The sequence below is a fragment of the Camelus bactrianus genome, chromosome 21, assembly GCF_048773025.1.
Source record: "Camelus bactrianus isolate YW-2024 breed Bactrian camel chromosome 21, ASM4877302v1, whole genome shotgun sequence".
NCBI classification, from domain to species: Eukaryota; Metazoa; Chordata; class Mammalia; order Artiodactyla; family Camelidae; genus Camelus; species Camelus bactrianus.
This window is the reverse complement of record NC_133559.1, coordinates 22666916-22687836: the sequence shown is the minus strand read 5'-3', so window position 1 is coordinate 22687836 and position 20921 is coordinate 22666916. Positions and strand designations below refer to the sequence as shown.

The 20921-nt window shown below is 35.7% G+C and overlaps 1 protein-coding gene across 4 annotated transcripts in view; it reads left to right on the top strand.

Annotated features, from left to right (window-relative positions):
- The window catches only part of COP1 (COP1 E3 ubiquitin ligase), a 165225-nt gene that overhangs the window by 114918 nt on the left and 29386 nt on the right, over positions 1-20921 (top strand). For all 4 annotated transcript variants that reach the window (XM_074349831.1, XM_074349829.1, XM_074349830.1 and 1 more), the window contains one exon: positions 18309-18426. In XM_074349831.1, the coding sequence (XP_074205932.1) occupies positions 18309-18426 (118 nt within the window). The remainder of the gene's footprint in view (positions 1-18308; positions 18427-20921) is intronic.

Genomic DNA, 20921 nt, shown 5'->3' with positions numbered 1-20921 from the left:
CTCTCAGCTTCCATATGTTACAGATGAAACTTAAGTTCCCTTTGATCACACATTATTAAACTACCTCTTCAGAAGTACTACTGTTAATAGTTTTACAGGCATCTTTCCATAGATAGATAGGTAGCATTCCTTGAGGAGGTGGCCAGTAAGTATTTTTCTTTACTTCAGAATATTTTTCTGTTTCTAAATCAGAGTGGATTTAAAAGGTGAACATCCACACTGTGTAAAACACACAGTTTTAGAATATCTCTAGGTCTCTGAAGTGATTTTATGGACTACCTTCTGCTCCCCGACATCCATCACCAAAATACAATTCCATCCCTTTCAGCTTAAGAACCTGGTGTTTAGTTTAAGAAGCTATGAAACCTAATTTAATTCATTTTATAGAGCTAACATAGAAAAACTTGAGTAGGATAGATAATGCAAGTGCTTAGAATATCCTTTATTATATTTTCCCCATCTTATTTATGTCATGGGAAACATTATAGATTTCTTAGGTTTGTAAATCTGCCTGTTTTTTATTTTATATAATGGTTGCCAGTGGGAATGTCTTTTCCTTCACATTTAAATAAATTGTCTGAATATTTATTTAGTAAATCTTAATTAGCATCATAACATTCATGAACATGTGTTTCAGTTATCTATGCTACATCAAGGACATTTTGTTCTCAAGTTTCTCAGTAATTTGTGTGAATGGAATTGGAAGTGGCATGCATAAAGCCAATATTCAAGAAGCAAATTGTTCTGTTATTTTGTCATAAAATCTGCTTTTGAGAGTTAAGAATCTAAGAACAGCTTTGAGGCACCTGTAAAATCTTTCACCGATTTATGTCTGTTTTGCCTTCCAATCTGTAAGTAGCACTCTAACTAGATCTATTTTAAAAAATGGGCTTCACAAGAAATTTTATATTTGTATTAAATTAGAGATATTTTAAAGTCAGACATTTATTATTCAGCTGCTACTAATATAATAGACATGATCATTGATTGGGTGACTTCTGTTATCTTGTCCTCTAAGTCACTTACATGTTCCTCTGCATTATCTAGTCTGCTTTTGACTGCCTTTAGCTCGGCTCTTACTCAGCCATTGAGTTTTCTGTTTTCAATTGGCTCCTCTTTATAGTTTCTGTTGCCTTTTTGTAGTACCCCCTGTCTCTATTCATGGTCTCTCTTATTTCCTTCAGTGCTTTTATCACCCCCTTTTTGAAGTCATGATCTAGTGGACTGTCGAGGTCTGTCTCACTGTTTGTCCTTTCAGGGAACTTCTCTTTTTCTTTTAATTGGGAGCAGTTCCTCTGCTTCTTCATTTTACTTATATTTCTCTGGCTGTATGGATTTAGGAGTGTCAGTTATCTACTGTGGTCCTGAAGGGCTGTGGTTTGTTTGTTTGTTTGTTTTTCTTTAAAGTGAGAGCGTTCCTGTGTAGACTGTGCATCTAATAGTTTTGTTGCGATGGCTGTTCTTAGTATGGAAGGTTGCCACGTCCCTCTTCCATGTGTGTTGGCTGTTATCCCTTTGATCAGGGGTGTGATTGGTGTGGTAATCAGAACCTGCCTGATTGTTGTTGTTGAGCGGGGCCTCCTTTTTTGCTTTCTGGTTGTCACAGCCTTAACTGGGTCTGCTCCCCTGTTGCTGGAATAGAGGCTTCTAGACCCGTTTCTGAGCTGTGGTGTGTGGTAGGCAGGGTTGGAGCACTTCAGACAGGAAGAGGGTCACTGAGTATACCTCTGCAGGAGATGTCCACTGGGAAGTGCCCTCTGTCATGTCTGTCACTTGTTATAAGGGCTTACAAAGTACTCTTTGTTGACACTGCCTTTGTCCCTGCCTTAGCTGCAAGAATGTCAGCCACCCGCTCTGGTGTACCCCAGGTTCTGGGCCCCAGGAACCACCAGTACAGATCCGCCAGTGTCAGGCGCTAGGACCCGCTGTAGCGAGCATACAGTCACACACCTGAATCCGTGATGCGCCACAGGGTCAGTGCAGACCCCAGCGCTGCCTCTGTGCACAGTACATTGGCTTATTGTAAATACCCATACTTGCCCCCACTGTGTGCCAGATCTTCGCTCACTGCCTGTTTGTTCCAGAGGCGCAGGTTCACAAAGCACTGGTGGAGCAAATCCACCCTCTCTGCCTAGGACAAATCTCAGTCTCACCTGTGAAGTTGCAGGGCCCCTGGGTATGGATTCAGATTTCAACACCACCTCCTCGCAGCTAGGAGCTGCGTTGGCTATGACCGAGCCCACTTCTCTTCTTGTGAAAACACGCCAACAGTGGAGCCAGGCGGAAGAAGCAGCTATAGCACAGCTGCATTGCACCCCTCTCCTCCCGTGCAATTCCAGGTGACCAGACAACCTAAACGTAAATTGCAAAACTAGAAAGTATTTAGAAGATAATGTAAGAGAGCTTCTCTTCATGATCTTGTAATAGGGAACGCATTAAGAAGACAAAAGGTATAAACTACATAAATGGAAGGTAGATAAATTTGGTAAAACAAAATTAAAAACTTCTGTTTGTCAAATACCTGAAAAAAAATTTCTTAAAAAGTCATTTTTGGGGAAGACATTTAGAACACATATAAATGACAAAATATTCGTATCTATATTACATGCAGAACTCTTTCAGATAACCAAGAAAATGATAAATGGACCCTGCAGCCTTGCTCCTCGAGGCGCATCTGCACAGCAGTAGCGTCACGTCTCCAAGGAGCTTGTAAGAAACACAAACTCTGAAACCCTGACCAAGACCTACTGAATCAGAATTTCTGGAGGGAACCCTAGAAATCTGTTTTTTAACAGTCTCCTCAAGTGATTCTTATGCACTCTGAAGTTTGAGAAGTCTTGCCCTAGAGAAACACATATTTGATAATGTATATAGTTGCACTGTTTGCACATTCATGCTGTGGAACATATTCAGCTGTGAAAATGAATGAACTACACCTCCATGAACTCTTGTGGATGAGTAACAAGCATAAGTGTTGGATGAAAGAATGTCACCAAAAAACCCACGGTACATTTCTATTTATGAGTATGCAGAACAAACTGCACTGTTTAGGAAGATATACATAGACCATAGGAATGTATAGTCCAACCATGAAGAAAAGAAAGGATATAGGTATTACAACTTTAAGTAAAGTGATTACCTCTCAGAAGGAGAAAAAGAAAATGTGATATTCAGAAGGCTTTTAAGGTATAGGAATATTGTATTTGTAAGCAGTGTAGTAATTACAAGGATAGTGAAACTATTCACATATATTTTATAGACTCTTCTGTATGCAGGCTGTTTTTCCAGTCACAAAGAAGGTTTTTTTGTTTTTTTTTTTAAATGATGGAAAAGATGTAAACTAAATTAAATAAATGCTAAAAATTTAGCATATAGACATTCACAAAAGATGTCATTAAATACTTTCTTGGTGACTTAAGAGATTATGATAGAAACTTCTTAAAATTGATTTTGGGCAGTTATGAGTGAAATGGTTTAAGTGAACAGACATGGTAGTCTCTCTCAAGTTTTTTTACTGAAAGATTGAGATTTCATTAGCACTGTTTAATTTTTGTTGTTTCCATCCCCGGTAATTCACTAAGGCTTCAGGTTCAGCTGTATCACTTATGTTCCTTTTTTGTAAGCACCTGCAGACAGGATGGGTTATGTTTAAGGGAATTATTAGAATAAACCCAATGCCAGAGTAAAGCAAGATTGCTACTGTTTATTCAAATATTCACTCAGTAATAGAAGGTTTTATACCCTGATATATGTGACTTACTTAAATGGTTCTGGAAAATGTGTTTTTCCTCGTTGAGGTTTTTAAAAAATTGACTTCTAAGTATGGCTTACTGTTGTAGATTATTGTAAATCTGTCATATGAACTACTTAAAATATTTTTGAAAAAACTGTGTTAGAAAATTGAAATCATTTTTATGAATTTAAACATTTAGTGTTTTTACTGTTTGCAAGTTGGATTTTTTAAAATATGTTAAATATAGTAGAATGATAAATCATATAATTTATAGATTATTTCTTTAGTGAGAGAATTAGAACGAGATTGGAGAAGAGGCTATATCATAAAGGGTCGCTTCTGAAAATACAAAATTTAGCCACTAGTATCTGAGTTACAGATGTCATTAGTAAAAAACCATAGTTAAAATATTATCTTAAAGGGCTTAATTGAATTAAATCAAATGTGAATGAATATCTTTTCCTTCAGAGATCCTAGTTTAAGATAAAATATATAGATTGCCATGTCAGTATTACAAACCAAGAGCTTGAAAGCCTATCTAAGCCAGCTTTCTTTCCACTTGGTGATTATTATTTCATCCTTTTGTGACCTTCTAGTGTATAAATGGAATGCTTGCACTTGTTAATATTTTAAGAGTCATTTCCTCTAGTGGTTCTGAATTAATCTTAAGCTATATCAACCGTATTTTAGACTCTCCAAATTTTACTTTAACAACAGAGCCAAATGATTTGGTCTCTGTTACAGAATATTAAACTATTGTTGTAAGATGCTGAAAGATTTGTTTTAGATTTTAAATTTTTGGTAAATTGCATTAATGGTTTCAATTCTTATTCCTCCCTGTATCTGCTTTGCCATGAAACAACGCTTTCCTACTTTGGGAAACAACCCCACCCTTGACTCTGGACTTGGGCCATGTAACTTGCTTTGCCCCAAGTGATGTTAGGTGTGACATTGAGCAGAGAAGTTTGAACTGTGCTTATACAGTTGGACTTGGTTATTCTTGCCCCTTTGCCATCACCGTGAAGAGAACATGCTCAAGCTAGCTGCTTGCCCCAAGGGGAGGAAGAAAGGCACTCGGAGCAGCACTGATTTGCCCCAGCCCAGTCATTCAACATCCAGACACATAAATAAGCTTTACTCTAAGCAGCCAACCCTAAGCTGTGCCTCAGGTCTGTGAGAATAAATGAAGGTTCTAAGCTACTAAGTTTTAGAATACTTTGTTGCACAGCAATTTTGTGGCAATGGCTAATTAATACACTTGTATGAAATTTTATGATGTTAAATAAAGGCTATTTCTCTATATAATTATCAAGGTGCTAATCATCTTCTGTTTATTAAAAAAAAACATTACATATAGAGTATCAGTATACTTACAGCCCATTTTATCACCTTCACTGACTTTCAGTTGTCTGAAAGCGCAGAAAAAAAAGTCTACATAAAATGACTAGCTTTAGGCACATGCTTTAAAAAATCTTCACATATGGAAGGACATACTTAAATATTTGTCATGTAATCTAAAGCAAAGTTTTTCAAGCTGGACTAAGAAAAACCTAATGAGCACTAGAAGTATTCAAGATGTATATAGAAACCTGCAGATTAAAAAGAATCAATTTTTGGATCTTCAGATTTCATATGTAAGTTGATAACGCCTGATAGTGAAACCAGAGATATCACGTCAATTCCCCTTTTCCACTTCAACTTTTATAATAGTGGGTTTTTTTATGTTTTATAAAAGAAAATCATATCTGTCATTATCATGAATCCTAACATGACACATTTTTCCAAGTTGTAAAAACCTCAGGATTTTCAGTCAAAGGGGTGATTATTCTAAATATTGTTACTAGAATAACTCCCTATCATTCTTTGTCTTATAGGTATTTCTATTAAGAGTGAAACATGGCATTAGAAAAAGTATATTTTGTACCTTAAATGTTTTAGTGCTTTTACTTTAGATGCTTGTTGAGTAAAACAGTGAAAGTGGGTGAAGTTTTTTCTTTAAAGGACTTCTTTCTTCTGAGTACTGTCAAAAAATGTATGCATTGTTCCTTATTCTCAGTCCCATGGGAGCAAGGCAGAGAGCCCATTAGCACCAAATATTGAACATAGATCTATTTACTTCAATTGGGCAATAAACGGGTATACTTAATACTGGTCCATAGTCCATTATCTGCGATTTGAAAATCCATAAATACCAAAAGTTCATTTTCATTCGATGGCATGATTAGATGTAGGACAGAGCTATTTATCTTTGTATATCTCACTTTGTGTAATTGTTCATATAAGTTTTCTGGTAGTAATATTAATGTGTTTGATTGTAGAGTGCTGACACAAACCTTATCAGGAGTGCTGCATAATATGAAGCATACTTCCTTTCAGAATCTGAAAAATTCAAAATTATAAAACTTACCTGCCCCAAGTACTTAGGATAAGGGACTGTGGTTCTACACGTTTGATTGTATGTTGGTAAAACCATTTCAGTACTTTGCAAAAATTGTGACTTTAAACTGCTCTTAATTATTAGGTGACAACATAGATGGTTCCAGTTCTTTATATTCAGTAAAAAATTAAAAGAATGGTCTAACCAAGATGTCAGATTATTAAAAATATTTTTGATAATAGATGACTATATTCAAAAAAAGTGGGGAACCTGTAGTCTTTACGGCATTAGCCTGCTGTGACTCTCTTTCCCTAGCAAAGCAATGAAGTGTTCTTTTTTATCTCCCTCCCCTGTCCCCCGAGAGATGACTATGTGATTTGGGGCATAAACTTGAGAATCAGAAAATTGAATGACATTGCTATGAGGAAACTTTCTGTTTCTATAACTGTATCTGTATAAATATAGAAATGAACCATAGGGAAAAAATTAATGCCACACAATAAGAAGGGAATTCTAGAGTACGTAGGAGTAATTTGTAGTTACCAGAACAAGGGCAGGACAGAAGGCAGAGGGAAAGGGGATGCCACAACCGTCTGATGAAGCATACATTTCCAGTAAAATACTACTTCTGTTTAATAATTATCAAAAATTTTTAACCAATTATATACTAATAATTTTAGTAGTAATTCAAATGGAAAAAGTGTTCTGGTCATAGGAAATTAAATTAATGTTTGTATAATATACATTTTTTTTCAAAGAAGAGAGAATGCTAAGTGAGACTTAGTATAAAAAGATAGCGTAAAATTAGTTGGATACATTTTATTTTCCAAGGGGAATGAAAATGCAAATTCAAGGGAAAATTTATATATAAAAGTTTCCCATGGTTAAAGAAAAGCTTGTTCATGAATTTTTTTTAATGGATGATGTTCAACATCGAATTACTATGGCATTTAGATTTCATTACATATACTTAATTTTTATTTCTAAATGTCACTATTTGAGTATGTTACATATGACAGGTCTTGCAAATATTTAAATGTAAGATGAAAATTTTTAGGCACTGATTTAAAAATTAATGAGAGTGTAGTTTTTTTTAATATTGTTTTTAGGAAAAAATTAGAAGTCTGCTTAGTTAATTTGAGAGCAGAAGAAGGCAGATAATTACAGGTGGCAGAGAATCAATGAGTGGTTATTACTAGCCAAAAATGGGTACTAAATGCTTTAATTGATAGATTAGTCTTTAAATGAGCTGTTGCACAATGTTAATTGAAAAAATAAAATTTGTAATTGTAAAGAAATATATATTTTTATGATATAAATGAAGGAGTTTTAATAAGATGTGGAATTTTTTCATAAATTCATACATGAATCCAGAAACTTGGACCCTCTGTACTATTATGGGTCCATCTCTAGGTGTAGAAAGAAGTTCAGAATCTCAGACCCATCTTCCCGTGCCTGTACACGTGCTGGCTCTTGCTTGCTCTGGCTCTCCATTGCTCTCTCTCTCTCAACTCCCTTCCTTCTTTTCCTTCCTCTTTTCTTCCTCCCTTTTATTTCCGTCTTTCCCTCCTCTTTGTTCCCTCCATGTTTCCTTTTTCCCTTCTACTCTTTTCCTCCCTTCTCTTTCTCACTCATATTTCTTCTTTCCTTACTCCTTCCTTGCCTCCCTACTTCCCTTTTTTTGAGAGTCCTCATCTTTCTCCTGCTCCCTCCCCTTCTTCCTCTTCCTTTTCCTGCTTTCCTCTAGTCCTACCTGCGACACTCTGCCCTTACCAGTGGCTCTCAAGCCCATGTTTGGGTCTCTTCCCACAGTCCTACACACACATTTCCGGATTTCATTACCACCAATTCACTTCTCAGTTCTTGTTAACTCTCCCTTTACACTTCTTCCATGCCAGAAAAATTGGGTAAATGCCTATTTTAGATTTCTAATCAAATAAAGATCTGAGATTTTGCTGGTAAAATAGTAAGTCATTTGTCTTCCATCAGCTTAGAGTTGAGTGCCTTGTATTTATTTCATTTTATCAGACGGCATTTCTAACTCGGTATATAGTGATATCAATGTCAAAGAGACAGCCAGCTGATTTTGAGACCAAGATCTTGTATGTATATATGTATGTATGTATGTATGTATGTATTTATTTATTTATTTATTCATTTATTTATTCATTTATTTAAATATACACATATAATTTTCTAGCCAGGGAACTTAAGAAATGCTACTACGAAGTGGACAAGGAAAGATGGAGCTGTTACTATTATAGACTGATATGAATGAGAAGGAACACTACACCAGGCAGAATCAGTGTAATGTTCTTGTAAGTATACAGGAATTTAGAATATGTGCTCCATAGTTGTGGTGAGGAAATATTGTCAAATGATAGCACAGTGGGAGTTCTACTTCTGCTTAGTGTGTAGAAAGCGACCAGAGAGTGTTACTCTTATCTTTAAAACATAAAGCACTACATGAGCTACAAAATTATAACTTTTCTTGACCCCTGCCTGTCGGAGAACTGAGTTTACAAGGCACAGGAACTGAATTCCAAGGAATGTCAAGCCCCTCCAAGAAGGATGGGACACAGGAACTATTTCACCATTTGCAGACCACAAGAGGAAGAAGTAGCCACCATAGAAGCCGGTGAGAAGAAAAGAGCTGAAGTTGTAATGCATTCTTAAGGGCCAGGTGTGCACTGCAGTATCAGTGCCGAATAACTGGAAGTCTGAAACAAAAGAGGAATGCATGCTTACTCAGAAGCTCTTCTCTGTGGCCTTCCACTGGTGGCTCACAGAATGAGTGAGGCAGGGCAGTAGCCTGCATCAGTGGCATTCAGAAGTTCATGAAGTGATGAGTTCCTGCTGAAAGACCAGCACAAAATATCACCTTTTCATGGACCCTCCTCTTACATGGAGCAGAAGCTTTGAGCTGTTAGGAGACAAGCAGGAAAACTGGTTAGGCCCAGGGTCCTGCATCAGCACACAGCAGAGGTCTGCTGCCAGTGGTGGAGCGGCATGGAAAGGCCTGCCTCAGATGCTGTGCAGAGTTTGGCTGCCACGGCGGTGAGGGGTTGGAGTGTTAAGAGGCCCCATTCCAGAAGGTCGGGTTTGTCGGCCCTGCCTAAGACTCATGGTGGACCAGAAGAGCCAGGAACCCCTGTGCCAAGCAGAATCCTAGCACCAGAAAGACAAGAAGGAGCCATCTACCAGTAGGAGAGGGACAGGAGCTTGGAGAAGGCCCCTCTCCTAGGCCCAGACGTTCAGGAATTGCTAAAAGGGTAGAGCAGAACACTGAGAAACATTTCTGTTGCCCAGACCACACTAAGCACAGAGTGATGGCCACTCGTTGCTGGAAGAGTCTGAAGCCTGTGGTACACCTGACAACGATGAACTGAACAACCAAAACCAACACTCAGCTCAACCGCTGCTAGATCCGTTGATTCCGTCACACTTACGGCCTGACAGAAAAAGAGGTACTCGTTTCCAGACGAAACTACCATTTACCTCAGCATCTACTGTTGATCTTTTACATTTAATTGAAAAGTAGGTGACATACATGTAAGTCAGAGCAAGCATCTCAGTGCCAGGCTCAGAGGAATCATCAATGTGACAGAGGACCCAAGTGTCGCGGTGTGAGGCAGATTTTAAAATAGCTGATTGTATGTTTGTTTGGGTTTTTCTGGAGGGGCGGTAATTAGGTTTTTATTTATTTATCTGTTTTTAGAGGAGGTACTGGAGAGTGAACCCAGGACCTTGTGCATGCTAAGCATGCACTCTACCACTTGAGCTACACCCTTCCTCAAAATGTATGTAAAGGGTCTAGTGGGAAAGATAGACAACATGCTTGAAAAGATGAAGAATTTCAGCTGAGAGAAGAAAAGTATTGTTTTGTTTTGTTTTGTTTTGTTTTGTTTTAACACCTTTATTGAGTTAATAAATACACATATTTTGGATGTACAATTTGATGAATTTTGATAGATATATATACCAATGAAACCACTACCACAATCAAAATAGCTAACATTAGAAGAAAAGTATTTTTTAAAAGTGAAATGGAAATACTAGAAATATAAATCTTGTCAGAACTGAAGACTTCTTTGATGCGTTGATTGGCAGATTGGATACAAACTAAGGGAAACTATGTATTTGAAGGTAGTCAGTAGAAATTATCAAAAATAAAACACAGAGAAAAGACTTTTGGGTGGTAGGGGGCGGGGACCAGAGCACAGTAGCCAAGAGTTGTTGAAAAATGTTGAGCAGTCAGACACACTTGTAATTGGAGTTGTAGAAGCAGGAGGAAAGAAAAGGAAAGAAGTATTTGAAGAGACAAAGGCCAATTTTCCAAGACTGATCAAAGACAGCAAAGCTTAGATACTAGAAGCTCGCAGAACCTGAAACAGTTCATTGCTTCGAAAAAGAAACAGACCAGAAGTACTCAGACATATCAATAGTCAGAATGCCAAAAACAAAGAGAAATTGTGAAGACAAAGAAACATATACTGTGAAAGATAAAAATTATAGCAACCTCCTCATCATAAACTATATAGACTAAAAATCAACGGACCCACCACACGTTTAAAATGCTAAAAAAAATTTTTCAGACCCAAAATTCTATATCCAGCCAAAAACTCTTTTACAAATAAAGACAAAGATTTTTCAAACAACCAAAACCTGTGTTTTAGTGAACTCAGAAACTGTGATGGGTATAAAACATTAACCCTACTTGCATGGATGGATGGACAGATGGTTAAGTGGATGATAGATGAATGGATACAAGATGGTTCTATTCCAGATCTAAACTGTAGAAAATAAACACAACAGCAACCACTTGATTTTGTATAACTCTAGAATACTGAATTCTGAATAAAAGACTATTAGAAAACTCAGAGAAGGGGTGTGTCAGTATTAGGAAGCAGCCATCATTCGGGTGTGAAACATCTGTGGCAGTTAAGTGACACTTGGCTGCACTCTGGATCCACAGGCAAAATGCTGCGATACTGACCAGCATAAGCACAATGAACGTTGTACTCTCCACTTTAACTGTTGATCTGCTTATACAATGTGGCATGTATATCTGTCTATGTTTCTTACAGTTCCTAGAAGGAAAGTAAATATCTGATTACTTAAAGGGGCTTGACCATGTACCATTCTAAAGAAAAAAAGAATTTTTCCCATCTCTATCACGCTAATTAGGATGCCCGGAATTCTTTTCATCAGAATTATATCATTTATTTAGTAACTTCACACTTATTTTTTAAAATAACTTTGTATTTGTTACTATGCATACAAAAATAAAAAATAATCCTACTCCTCAGGGATGGCAGTTTGTTAGGTAAGGTAGTCAAGCAAATAAGTTATAACATGTTGTGAAGAATAGCGTTAGAATAGTGTTTTTTAAAATCTGAGGCATACCAGTCTTTTTGGAGAAACTGAAAAATTGTTCATGTCTGGGCCCTATCATAAACCTACTGATTTAGGATCTTCAGAGAGGAGACCAAGCATTTGTATTTTGAAATTACTCCTCAGATCATTTTTATGTATACTTCTCTATCTTCCCCTGGGACAAGATAACTATACTAAAAATATTTACAGGTTCCTAAATTGGTGGAATGTAGACATAGGCTAAATAATGAAGACCTTTTATATGTCATAGTAAGAAATCTTGGTTTGGTAACCAGAACAGCTCTTACTTTAATCTATTTGATATCCTGGGATTCTAAGTAAGTTAGGCCAGGAAAGACTTTGTTATAAATGTTTCTGCTACTTTACTGAGATTTTGTTTTTGTTTTTAATTTGGGGAAAGTATACATAACTGAGATGTTTATCTTTTTTAAAAGGGTTTATTTATTTATTTCCTAGTACAGTTTTAGGTTCACAGCACACTTGAGAGGGAGATTCAGAGAGTTCCTGCCCCTGCCCTCCACATCCCCCCACCCCCACCCCATGCCAATTAAATCAGCATCCTTCTCCAGAATGGTACATTTGTTACAGTTGATGAACATACACTGACAGTCATAGTCAGCAGTTCACTCTTGGGGTTGTACATTCTATGGATTTAGACAGATGTATTCATCATCAGAGTATCGAACAGAGTGTTTTCACTGCTCTAAAAAATCCTCTGTGCTCTGCCTTTGAGAACCTGATCAAACTTCTGGAAATAAATCTGATAAAATTGTGGAGGACTCCAATGACTGGATCTCTCCGGAGTTTTTAACTCCCAGACTTGTCCACACGGAACCTTCAGCAGTTCATCTGTTACACTTCAGATTTTTAAACACAGGCATTGGTTCCCCAAGGCAGTTTCTCATTGTGATTCTCTGCTCTGATAAGCTGTGGTTCCCATATTTCCCTTTGTCTCTCCAATCTTTGTGGCACTGGTTGACCTTCACCTTCTTGTGGATCCTAGAATAGTTGTTGATTTTTCAGTCTGTTCACCTTTTAGTTGTTGTGAGGATGAAATGTTGACATCTAAGCTCCTTTTGTGTGGAACTGGAAAACTTTTTCATTTGTTGCTAACTGCTGATGATTTGGTGATTGTGGCTTAATCTCACGTACAGATAGGGAATTGCTACTTCTGTGACGCTAGGGAACATTGCAATTGCTTCCATATCTTTTGTGGATTGGTAAGGATTAGAGGGGTGACTCATAAAGTTAAGGGTGCATATTAGTGGGCTGAAGGGAACATGTCTTTCTAGGGTTTTATTTAGGCTAGAACCAAGGGCTGATTATATATGGTAAAAAATAAGCTACGACAATTTCTCATTCTTCTTAAATGATGAACAAAGATCTACCAACCAACTTTAGAGCTGGCGTTAAAAGGAAGTGCTTCCAAAGTATGCCATATACCCTTACATTATTTAACTTATGCTTGCTTGATCTTTCTGTTTCCAAAGGTTAGCTTTCATTCAGATCTCTAATGTGGTGTATTATATATTAGAATATCATCAAAGGCTTAAAGGAAGTAAAAAGGATTTAATTATTGTTTTAAAAAACTATAACGATAGCTGTATGAGGTGAGTGTCAGTAACCAGTGGACCTGTATATTTTTAAATACTCAGAAGGTATTTGCTCTCCCTAAGGAGAACTTTTCTCCAACTTGGTTTCTCATCCCAACCCCATCTTAGTGATATCCAACAGGTAGGATATTGAGAATTTTTATAAGTTCTCAAGCATCTGGGAAGCCTGGAAATAGAACTGGAGATTTCTGAAATTCGGTTTGCTCTCTGATTGGCCATATTGTACGTGGACTGAGTCTTTTTCCTTTTCTTGGTTTCTGGAACAGAGCCTAGAATGACTGTGTCATAAACTGTATTCAAAAACTTTGACTTAAAAGAAATAACTTTGACTTATCAGTTATAGTTATTTTATTCTTACTTTAGTAAAAGGTAATGAACTCTTCATTAAACATTAAGTTCAACAAAATATTTCTACATATATTCCAAACAAATTATTTCCACGCTATTATTTTAGCATATCAACAGTGATTACCTTATTATTGATGAAACTGTGTTTGTTTAGATGTCTTGGTTTGGGTTTTGTTGTATCCCTATAGAAAAATTATTCATTGTCCTGGAAATTGTTCTCTGTTGGTATTCCTCTTGATGGTTACACAAGTAGCATAGTTTGATTAAAAAGTTTTAAGTAAAACAAACAGATTCTCTTTACCCTGATAAGGCCACGGGGGCATTTAACTGAACAGCCAAATTTAGGATCACCATTGGAACAAACATGACATACTTCCTGATGTGATGCAGTAGGAAAGACCATCAGTTTTAGAATAATTTTGTCAAAAATATGTAACATGAGCATAATAATGAGAAAACATTTAGACAAATTCAAACCTGTGGAACACTTTGTAAAACAACTATCTAGATGCTTAAAAAAATAACACTATTACGAAATTGTTGTATATAAAATGACAGAGAGACTTAGAAACTAAATACAATGTGTGACCCTTGAGCAAAATTAAATAAATAGTTATTCAGGGTACTTTTTAAACAGTTTGGATTTTGAATATAGAATACATACTAAATTATATTCTTATGTCAGTATTAATTTCTTAAGGATGGCACATGGTGTAAAAAGAGTCATTTTCTTTTTAGAGGGTAGGTGCTAACATTTTTATGGGTAAAGTATCTTGATGTTTAAAACTTACTTACAGATGGTTCAAGGGGAAAAAAAGTGGGTATGCTTTTTCATTTGTAGAGGGGAAGATAAAGCAAATGTTGTAAAATACATACATGCAGTTAGTGAGTCTACATTGAAAGGTATAAAGGTGTTCATTTATTATTCTTTCAACTTTTCTGCAGGTTTGAAATTTTTCAAAGTAAGAAGAGGGAAAAGAAAAATAGAAATGGGATCAGATTCTGAGTCTTCGAATTATTTAGAATATTAAAATTATGGTGATACTTCAGAAAGACTTTCCTTTTATAAGGAAAGGAAATTACTGAGGGCTTCACCTACTTACCTAAATTATCTTTATCCTAATATTTCTGGAGTATATGTGCAAATTAAAAATGAAGATCACCTTTGTATATTTGTAGCTCTTAAGCAACTATAAAGTCAAATCAAATTCTAAGTAAATACAGTAAAAATATAAAACCAAAAAAAAAGGACCGCCATGATGAGATAATAACAATAACGTGATAGTGTATACTTTGCTGAAAATAAATTGCACATGGTGAGCTGGTTCTGGGTACTGCAGTGCTTCTTTTGAGGTTGCCGTGTCTGCAGAAACATTTGCCATTTCTTTTTGTTTTAGAAAAATCTTTTTACAGTACACAATGATACAATTTAACCTTCATTTATATCCCTACGTCTTTTGCATATTACATCCCCTTTTTGCTTTTTATTAGCCTGAGAATAAGGTAGTATGTTATTATCCTATAGTGTACTGTTTTTCTAATAACAAATTTTTTTCAGCTTATAAAATAACTTGAGAAATTGAAGACTTATTTTATGAAAATGCTTTTCAATTTTGAATTATTTACTGCAAAAGACATGCCAAATTGTAACAGTACATTTGTACCTCCACAGTATAAGCTGAATGCTGTCATTTGAGGTGATCACTTAATGTAATTGCAGTAATAAACATAAATGGGGATGTGGGAATACTCTTCCATATAAGCAACAGAAATACTGGCAAATTTATTAAAATGAACCAACACTGTGGTTATGGAAGCCTTGAAAACCAGCAGCCTTGTTGCCTCCACTGGGGTAAACATAGCTTTGGAGCTTCTCAAAAATCCCCATTTCCAGAGCATTGTCACTATTTGACCTGACTTAACAGCTCACTGGAAAAGCTCCTTTCGCAGGAGTCGTTTCTGTTTGACCTGATTCAGAGTCTCCTTGGGAAAGACCTGTGCCCAGGGTATTGCTGAAAACAAAGGGATGCAGTATCACAACTAAGGCTGTGACACCAGCTGGGGCAAACGGGAGCCCAGTCAGAAATCAGAAAGGAAGATCTGGGCAGCAAAGGAGCCACAGCTTTTGGAAAAAGCTCTCATATGTTCCTGTGATGAGGATGCTTTGTGCACGTCCAGGCCACTGTGCCTGTCCAGGAAACACTGGAGAGGGCTCTAGTCGCTTACCTCTGGCTGACCCTGAGGGTCTATGTAAGCAAAAAGTGAGGGCTAAGGCCACTATATGAGTTGTCTCAGCTTTGAAAGCATGCCCTGACACCCAGACATCCCCTTGGCCATGGGGGAAAGACACACTGACTCAAACCATTTAAGGAAGCCTTGCGACTACCAGATGACGCTGACCCAGTAGCAGCCTTTAGGCAGCTGGGTTCAAAGCAAAACAAAACAAAACAAAACAAAGCTGATCAGAGACTTCAGTGGTTCCATACAGCAGGGATTACAGACTCTACAGAATTAGTTCTGCAAAAGCCACTAAACAAGCAAGTGGCAACACCACCACTAACTGAAAGACTGGCCACAACAAACCGGGAGAAAGAGGTAGGAACTGACTTCTGGAGTTGTCACATTTTATTATCTGAAATGTCTATAGTTTTTAACAAAAAAAATTATGAGATGTGGAAAGAAGCAGGAAAAATTCAGTCAACAGAAACTGTCCCAGATGTTGAGCTTACTAGATAGAGATTTTAAGTTAGCTTTTAAAAATAATACTCAATGAATTCAACTATAAGGAATTAAGAAAAATATGACACATATATCTTACCAAATAGAGTATTAAAAAATAGGAATAAGAAAAAACAAGTATTGTGGTTGAAAAGTATAACTAAAATGAAAAAAAAAAATCATTGGAGGTGCTCATGAGCAAATTTGAGCTGGCAAGAGAATCAGTGAACTTGGAGACAGTTCAGTAATAGAATTCAGTCTAAGTAATAGAAAAAGGAATGAAGAAAAATGAATTAGAGCCTCAGAAACCTATGAGACACCATTAAACATACCAGCATGTACACTACTGACTCCCAGAAGATAAGGTGAGGGAGGAAGGGCTAAAAACATATTTGAAGAAATAATGGCCCAAACCTTCCCAAATTGGAAGAAAAACATCAGTTTACACATCCAAGAAGCTCAGTGAACTCAAAGTAGTATAAACAAACTGGAAAAGACCAGGAAGTACCGAAACATTTAAAAAAGAAAATTTGGAGGACTTTTTCTTCTCAATTTCAAAATGATAAAACTGTAGTTACTAAGACATTGTTGTCCTGGCACAAGAGTAGATGTATGTGGATCAGTGGATTAGAGTTAAGAACCAGAAGTAAAACCTTGCTTATAGTCCATTCATTTTCAACCAAGGTGCCAAAGCATTTCATTGGAGAAAAGGTAGTCTGTTCTCAAATGATTCTGGGACAACCTGGATTCGTGTCCATCCACATACAGAAAGGTGGACTAAAACCTTTACTTCACACTATACACAAAAATTAACTTAAAATTGATCTCAGACTTAAATATAAGAACCAAAACAATAAAATTTTTTGGAAAAAAATAGAAAAATCTGTTGAGACCTTGGATTAGTCAAAGTTTTCTTATTTCCAACACCAGAAGTGTGTTCTATGAAGAAAAAAAAGTTAAATTGGACCTTATCAAAGTTCAAAACTTCTGTACTTCAAAATAAGAAAATAAAAAGACAGGCAACAGAGAATTTGAAAATATTTGCAAAAACAATTTGGATACATATCCAAAATGTTCAGAGGACTCATGTAAAGGAATTGGAGCCATCGTGCATTGCTGGTGGGAAGGTAAAATGTACAGTCAACAGTTTGTAGATTTCTTAAAAAGTTAAACACAAAATTATCACAAGACAGTAATTCCACTTTTCAGGTATCTACCTGAGACCTGAATAAATGTCCACACAAAGATCTGAACGTGATAGTTTATAGCAGCATTATTCATAATAACCAAAAAATGGAAACAAATATAAACAAAATTGGTCCATGCAATGGATATTCTTCAGCAATAGTAAAGATAAACTGCTAACACATGTTAAAACATGAATGGACTTTACAACCATTAAGTGAAGTGTAAGAAGCCATACATCAAGTCACATACTGTATGATTCCATTTTTGTAAAGTGTCCAGAAAAGGCAAATTTATAGAGGCAAAACATAGTGGTTGCCTAGGGTGGTGCGTGGTAAATGGACTATGAGGGATCTTAATGGGAGGAGGAAAATGTTCTAAAACTGATACATGATGTTGGTTGGTTGAAACACTGGTTAAAGTTAGTAAAAATCATTGAATTTTTATACCCACAGTGAGTAGGTTTCATTATGTGCAAAATGTGTCTCAAGGAAGTATATTTTAAAAAGCAAGAGTGGGAAATAAAATTATATAGCATTTTCTTTAGCCAGAAGCTCAAAATGTTTACATTACTTTTATGAAGCCATCAAAATATAAGGATAAAGATACATTAAAATTTCCAGTTACTTTGAACCCTTCATGTTGTTAGAGCCAAGATCTCAGGAAATATCAGGGAACTCCCTTTCAGAGTGATACTGGTATATGCGTATACACTTTTTTCATCCAATCATATTCTTGTAGATTCAAAACAGACAACCCACTATATCTTTCTTATGTTTGAAAATGAGTCATTGCCCTTAGTTTTCTGGCTGTTACAGGTTTGACATTGTCCCTGAAACATTTGCTGTAAAACACCAAAACCAGTTAAAACTAGCTTTGCTTTCCATTTCTTTATTGACTACATTTTTCTCTTTTTGTTTGTTTTCTTTTACTTTAGATCACTGTGTTCACTACTATGATCTTCGTAACACTAAACAGCCAATCATGGTATTCAAAGGACACCGAAAAGCAGTCTCTTACGCAAAGTTTGTGAGTGGTGAGGAAATTGTCTCTGCGTGAGTATTACTCTCTTCAGAAGATGAGCTTAACATGATTTACTAGTTTCTGATGTCACCGTGGGTATATGTAAAGAGTAACACTGTGGTATATGCGCTATTTTTTTTATTAAATAAGTTAATTTTTTATAACTTACCTAATTAAATACATGTATGTTCTGGTCTGTATTGATCACTTTTATATGTTACTTGTGAATAAATCCTGATGATACTAGTTTGTAATATTGCCCCTTAAAGATCTGAACTTCAGACTGGATTTCAGCCACTGCTCCTTAAGAAGAGAGAAACAACATAGTTGATGCAGTAGAATGAGAAGTGTTTTATTTATTAAAGTCAACTAATATGTTATATTTATCTGCATTGCAGAGTAGTACTGTTATTTTTGGTTTTAAGCAGTATGTGGTTGACTTTTGTGATTCCATGTTACTTGATTCCATGTTGCTTGATCTCCATATGATGTCATGGTGAGTTTTAAATATGTTTTGAAGAGAACTTTCTAAATAAGACTGCTTACACCTGACATATTATTTGAGAAAGCTTCTGAACTAGAGAATCTAATACAAGCTTTTAGTTGTATTTTATTTTATTTGAAGATAACAAGATGTCAACCAGATAAATAAACCTCAGCTGCTAAAGTACAGTTGACTGAGCTCTTCTGCTGACAAGGGGCAGTCCCTTCGGTCTGTTACCCATTTCATAGTTCTCTTTATTTTATATTATCCTAGTAAATACCCATTCTTAATCTCCTTTTTTCCATATATGGTATTTCTTCTCAAGCTTAATCATACATTGTTTTTTTCTTTTCACATAGTTTCTAGTATCTCTCAGGAGGTTAATAATGCTAGTGCCTTATACTTGTTCCTTCCCACTACATCTGCCTCCGTACTGGCTGCTCTAGATAAGAACTCGGTAACTTGAATTAATTTAGCAAGATAATTTGAATTGAGTTACAAATAAGGGGAAAAAAGAAAATGAAAGCTGAGCTTTCAAAAGGAATTTGATCTAGGTAATTGGTTCACAAATCTAAATTAGATGGTGAGCAGTCAAAAAGTATCCCAACTTTAGGGGTAATAATGGCCAGTAAATAATTAAAATTTTATTCAGATTCAAATATGGATGGTAGATTATGTGGCAAAAATATTTTCCTTCAATTTTAGATTTATAAATGTTGAATCAGTTAGTTTGATTCCAGTTATTTGAAATATATGTATACTTAATTGTATAAATTGGAAATCTTGGTTGACCTTTTTTATTTGGATTTGTGGTTTATATATTCACCAGTCTTTTTTCTTTCTTAGTTTTTATGAATCATCATGATTTTCCTCTTGGACATATTTGCTATCTAGAAGTATTTAAGACAAACTCGTTCACAAGTATATTTGGAAATACTAAAAAGTAATATTAAAATATATACATACTGCTGCAACCTCTGAGTTCTTGGACAATACACACACACACACACACACACACACCACACACACATATAAAGGGATATTTCAGTGCAATATTGTTGAGCAAAAAACAAATTTAAAACAACATAAATGTCTAAGAGTAGATGTTATATTGAAAAATGAGGAGATGCGATTTAAAAAGAGAGGTATTCAAAAAGTTTGGAGTTTGGCTTCTGAAAAAAGACAGCTTCATTCTTGGCTCTACTGTTTACTTGCTGTGGTACCTTGAAAATGTCCTTAACCTTCTAAATCTGTTTCCTCATCTCTGAAATAGAGCTAATAATACTAGATATCTTATATTGTGAATCTTTAAATAAAATAATATATGTAAAACATTTAGCATGGTGCCCTATTCTGTGAATGTTAGAGTAAGAGAAAAGATGATTTATTGTATAGTCATTAGTAAAGATATAGAGATGTATTTATTTTACATTAAAAATATAAAACAAATGTTGAATGAGGAGAAGCAGTTTACAAAGTAATATGTGTTGTAAGATCCAATTTTTGCAACAGAAAGTAGAAGAAAACAAAAATATGATATTTTAATTCGAATCCTAAGACTATATGATAGGATTAGCATGATTTTATATTCAATTATTTTTATATTAATAATTGCACTTACATATTATTTTAGTAATAAACCACTTTATATAGACCATTCAACCATTCATAGTATTCCACCCCTATAAGTCCAGCTAAGCTGTGAAAACAATTTATATTCAGTATACTAATATGCTTTAACAGTTGAAAAGTAAATCAAATCAACGGGAACAGCTATATCCCTGACATTAAGCAGAGCTCCAGCAGGGGTCTCTTGTTGTTTGGTGCTTGTGGTATGGTGTCATTGATGGCTGCTGCTTATTAAGGACTTCCTACATGCCCAGAGACTGCTGAAAGCATAAAATGATTTAAAGTGATTCGTTGTTGATAATCTAATTCTTTAAGGTAGGAATCATTATATTTCACATTTAACTGATAAAAAAAGTTGAGGCCAGAGAGGTTGTGTAACTATCCTAAGGTCAAAAATAAATTAACAGCTCACTG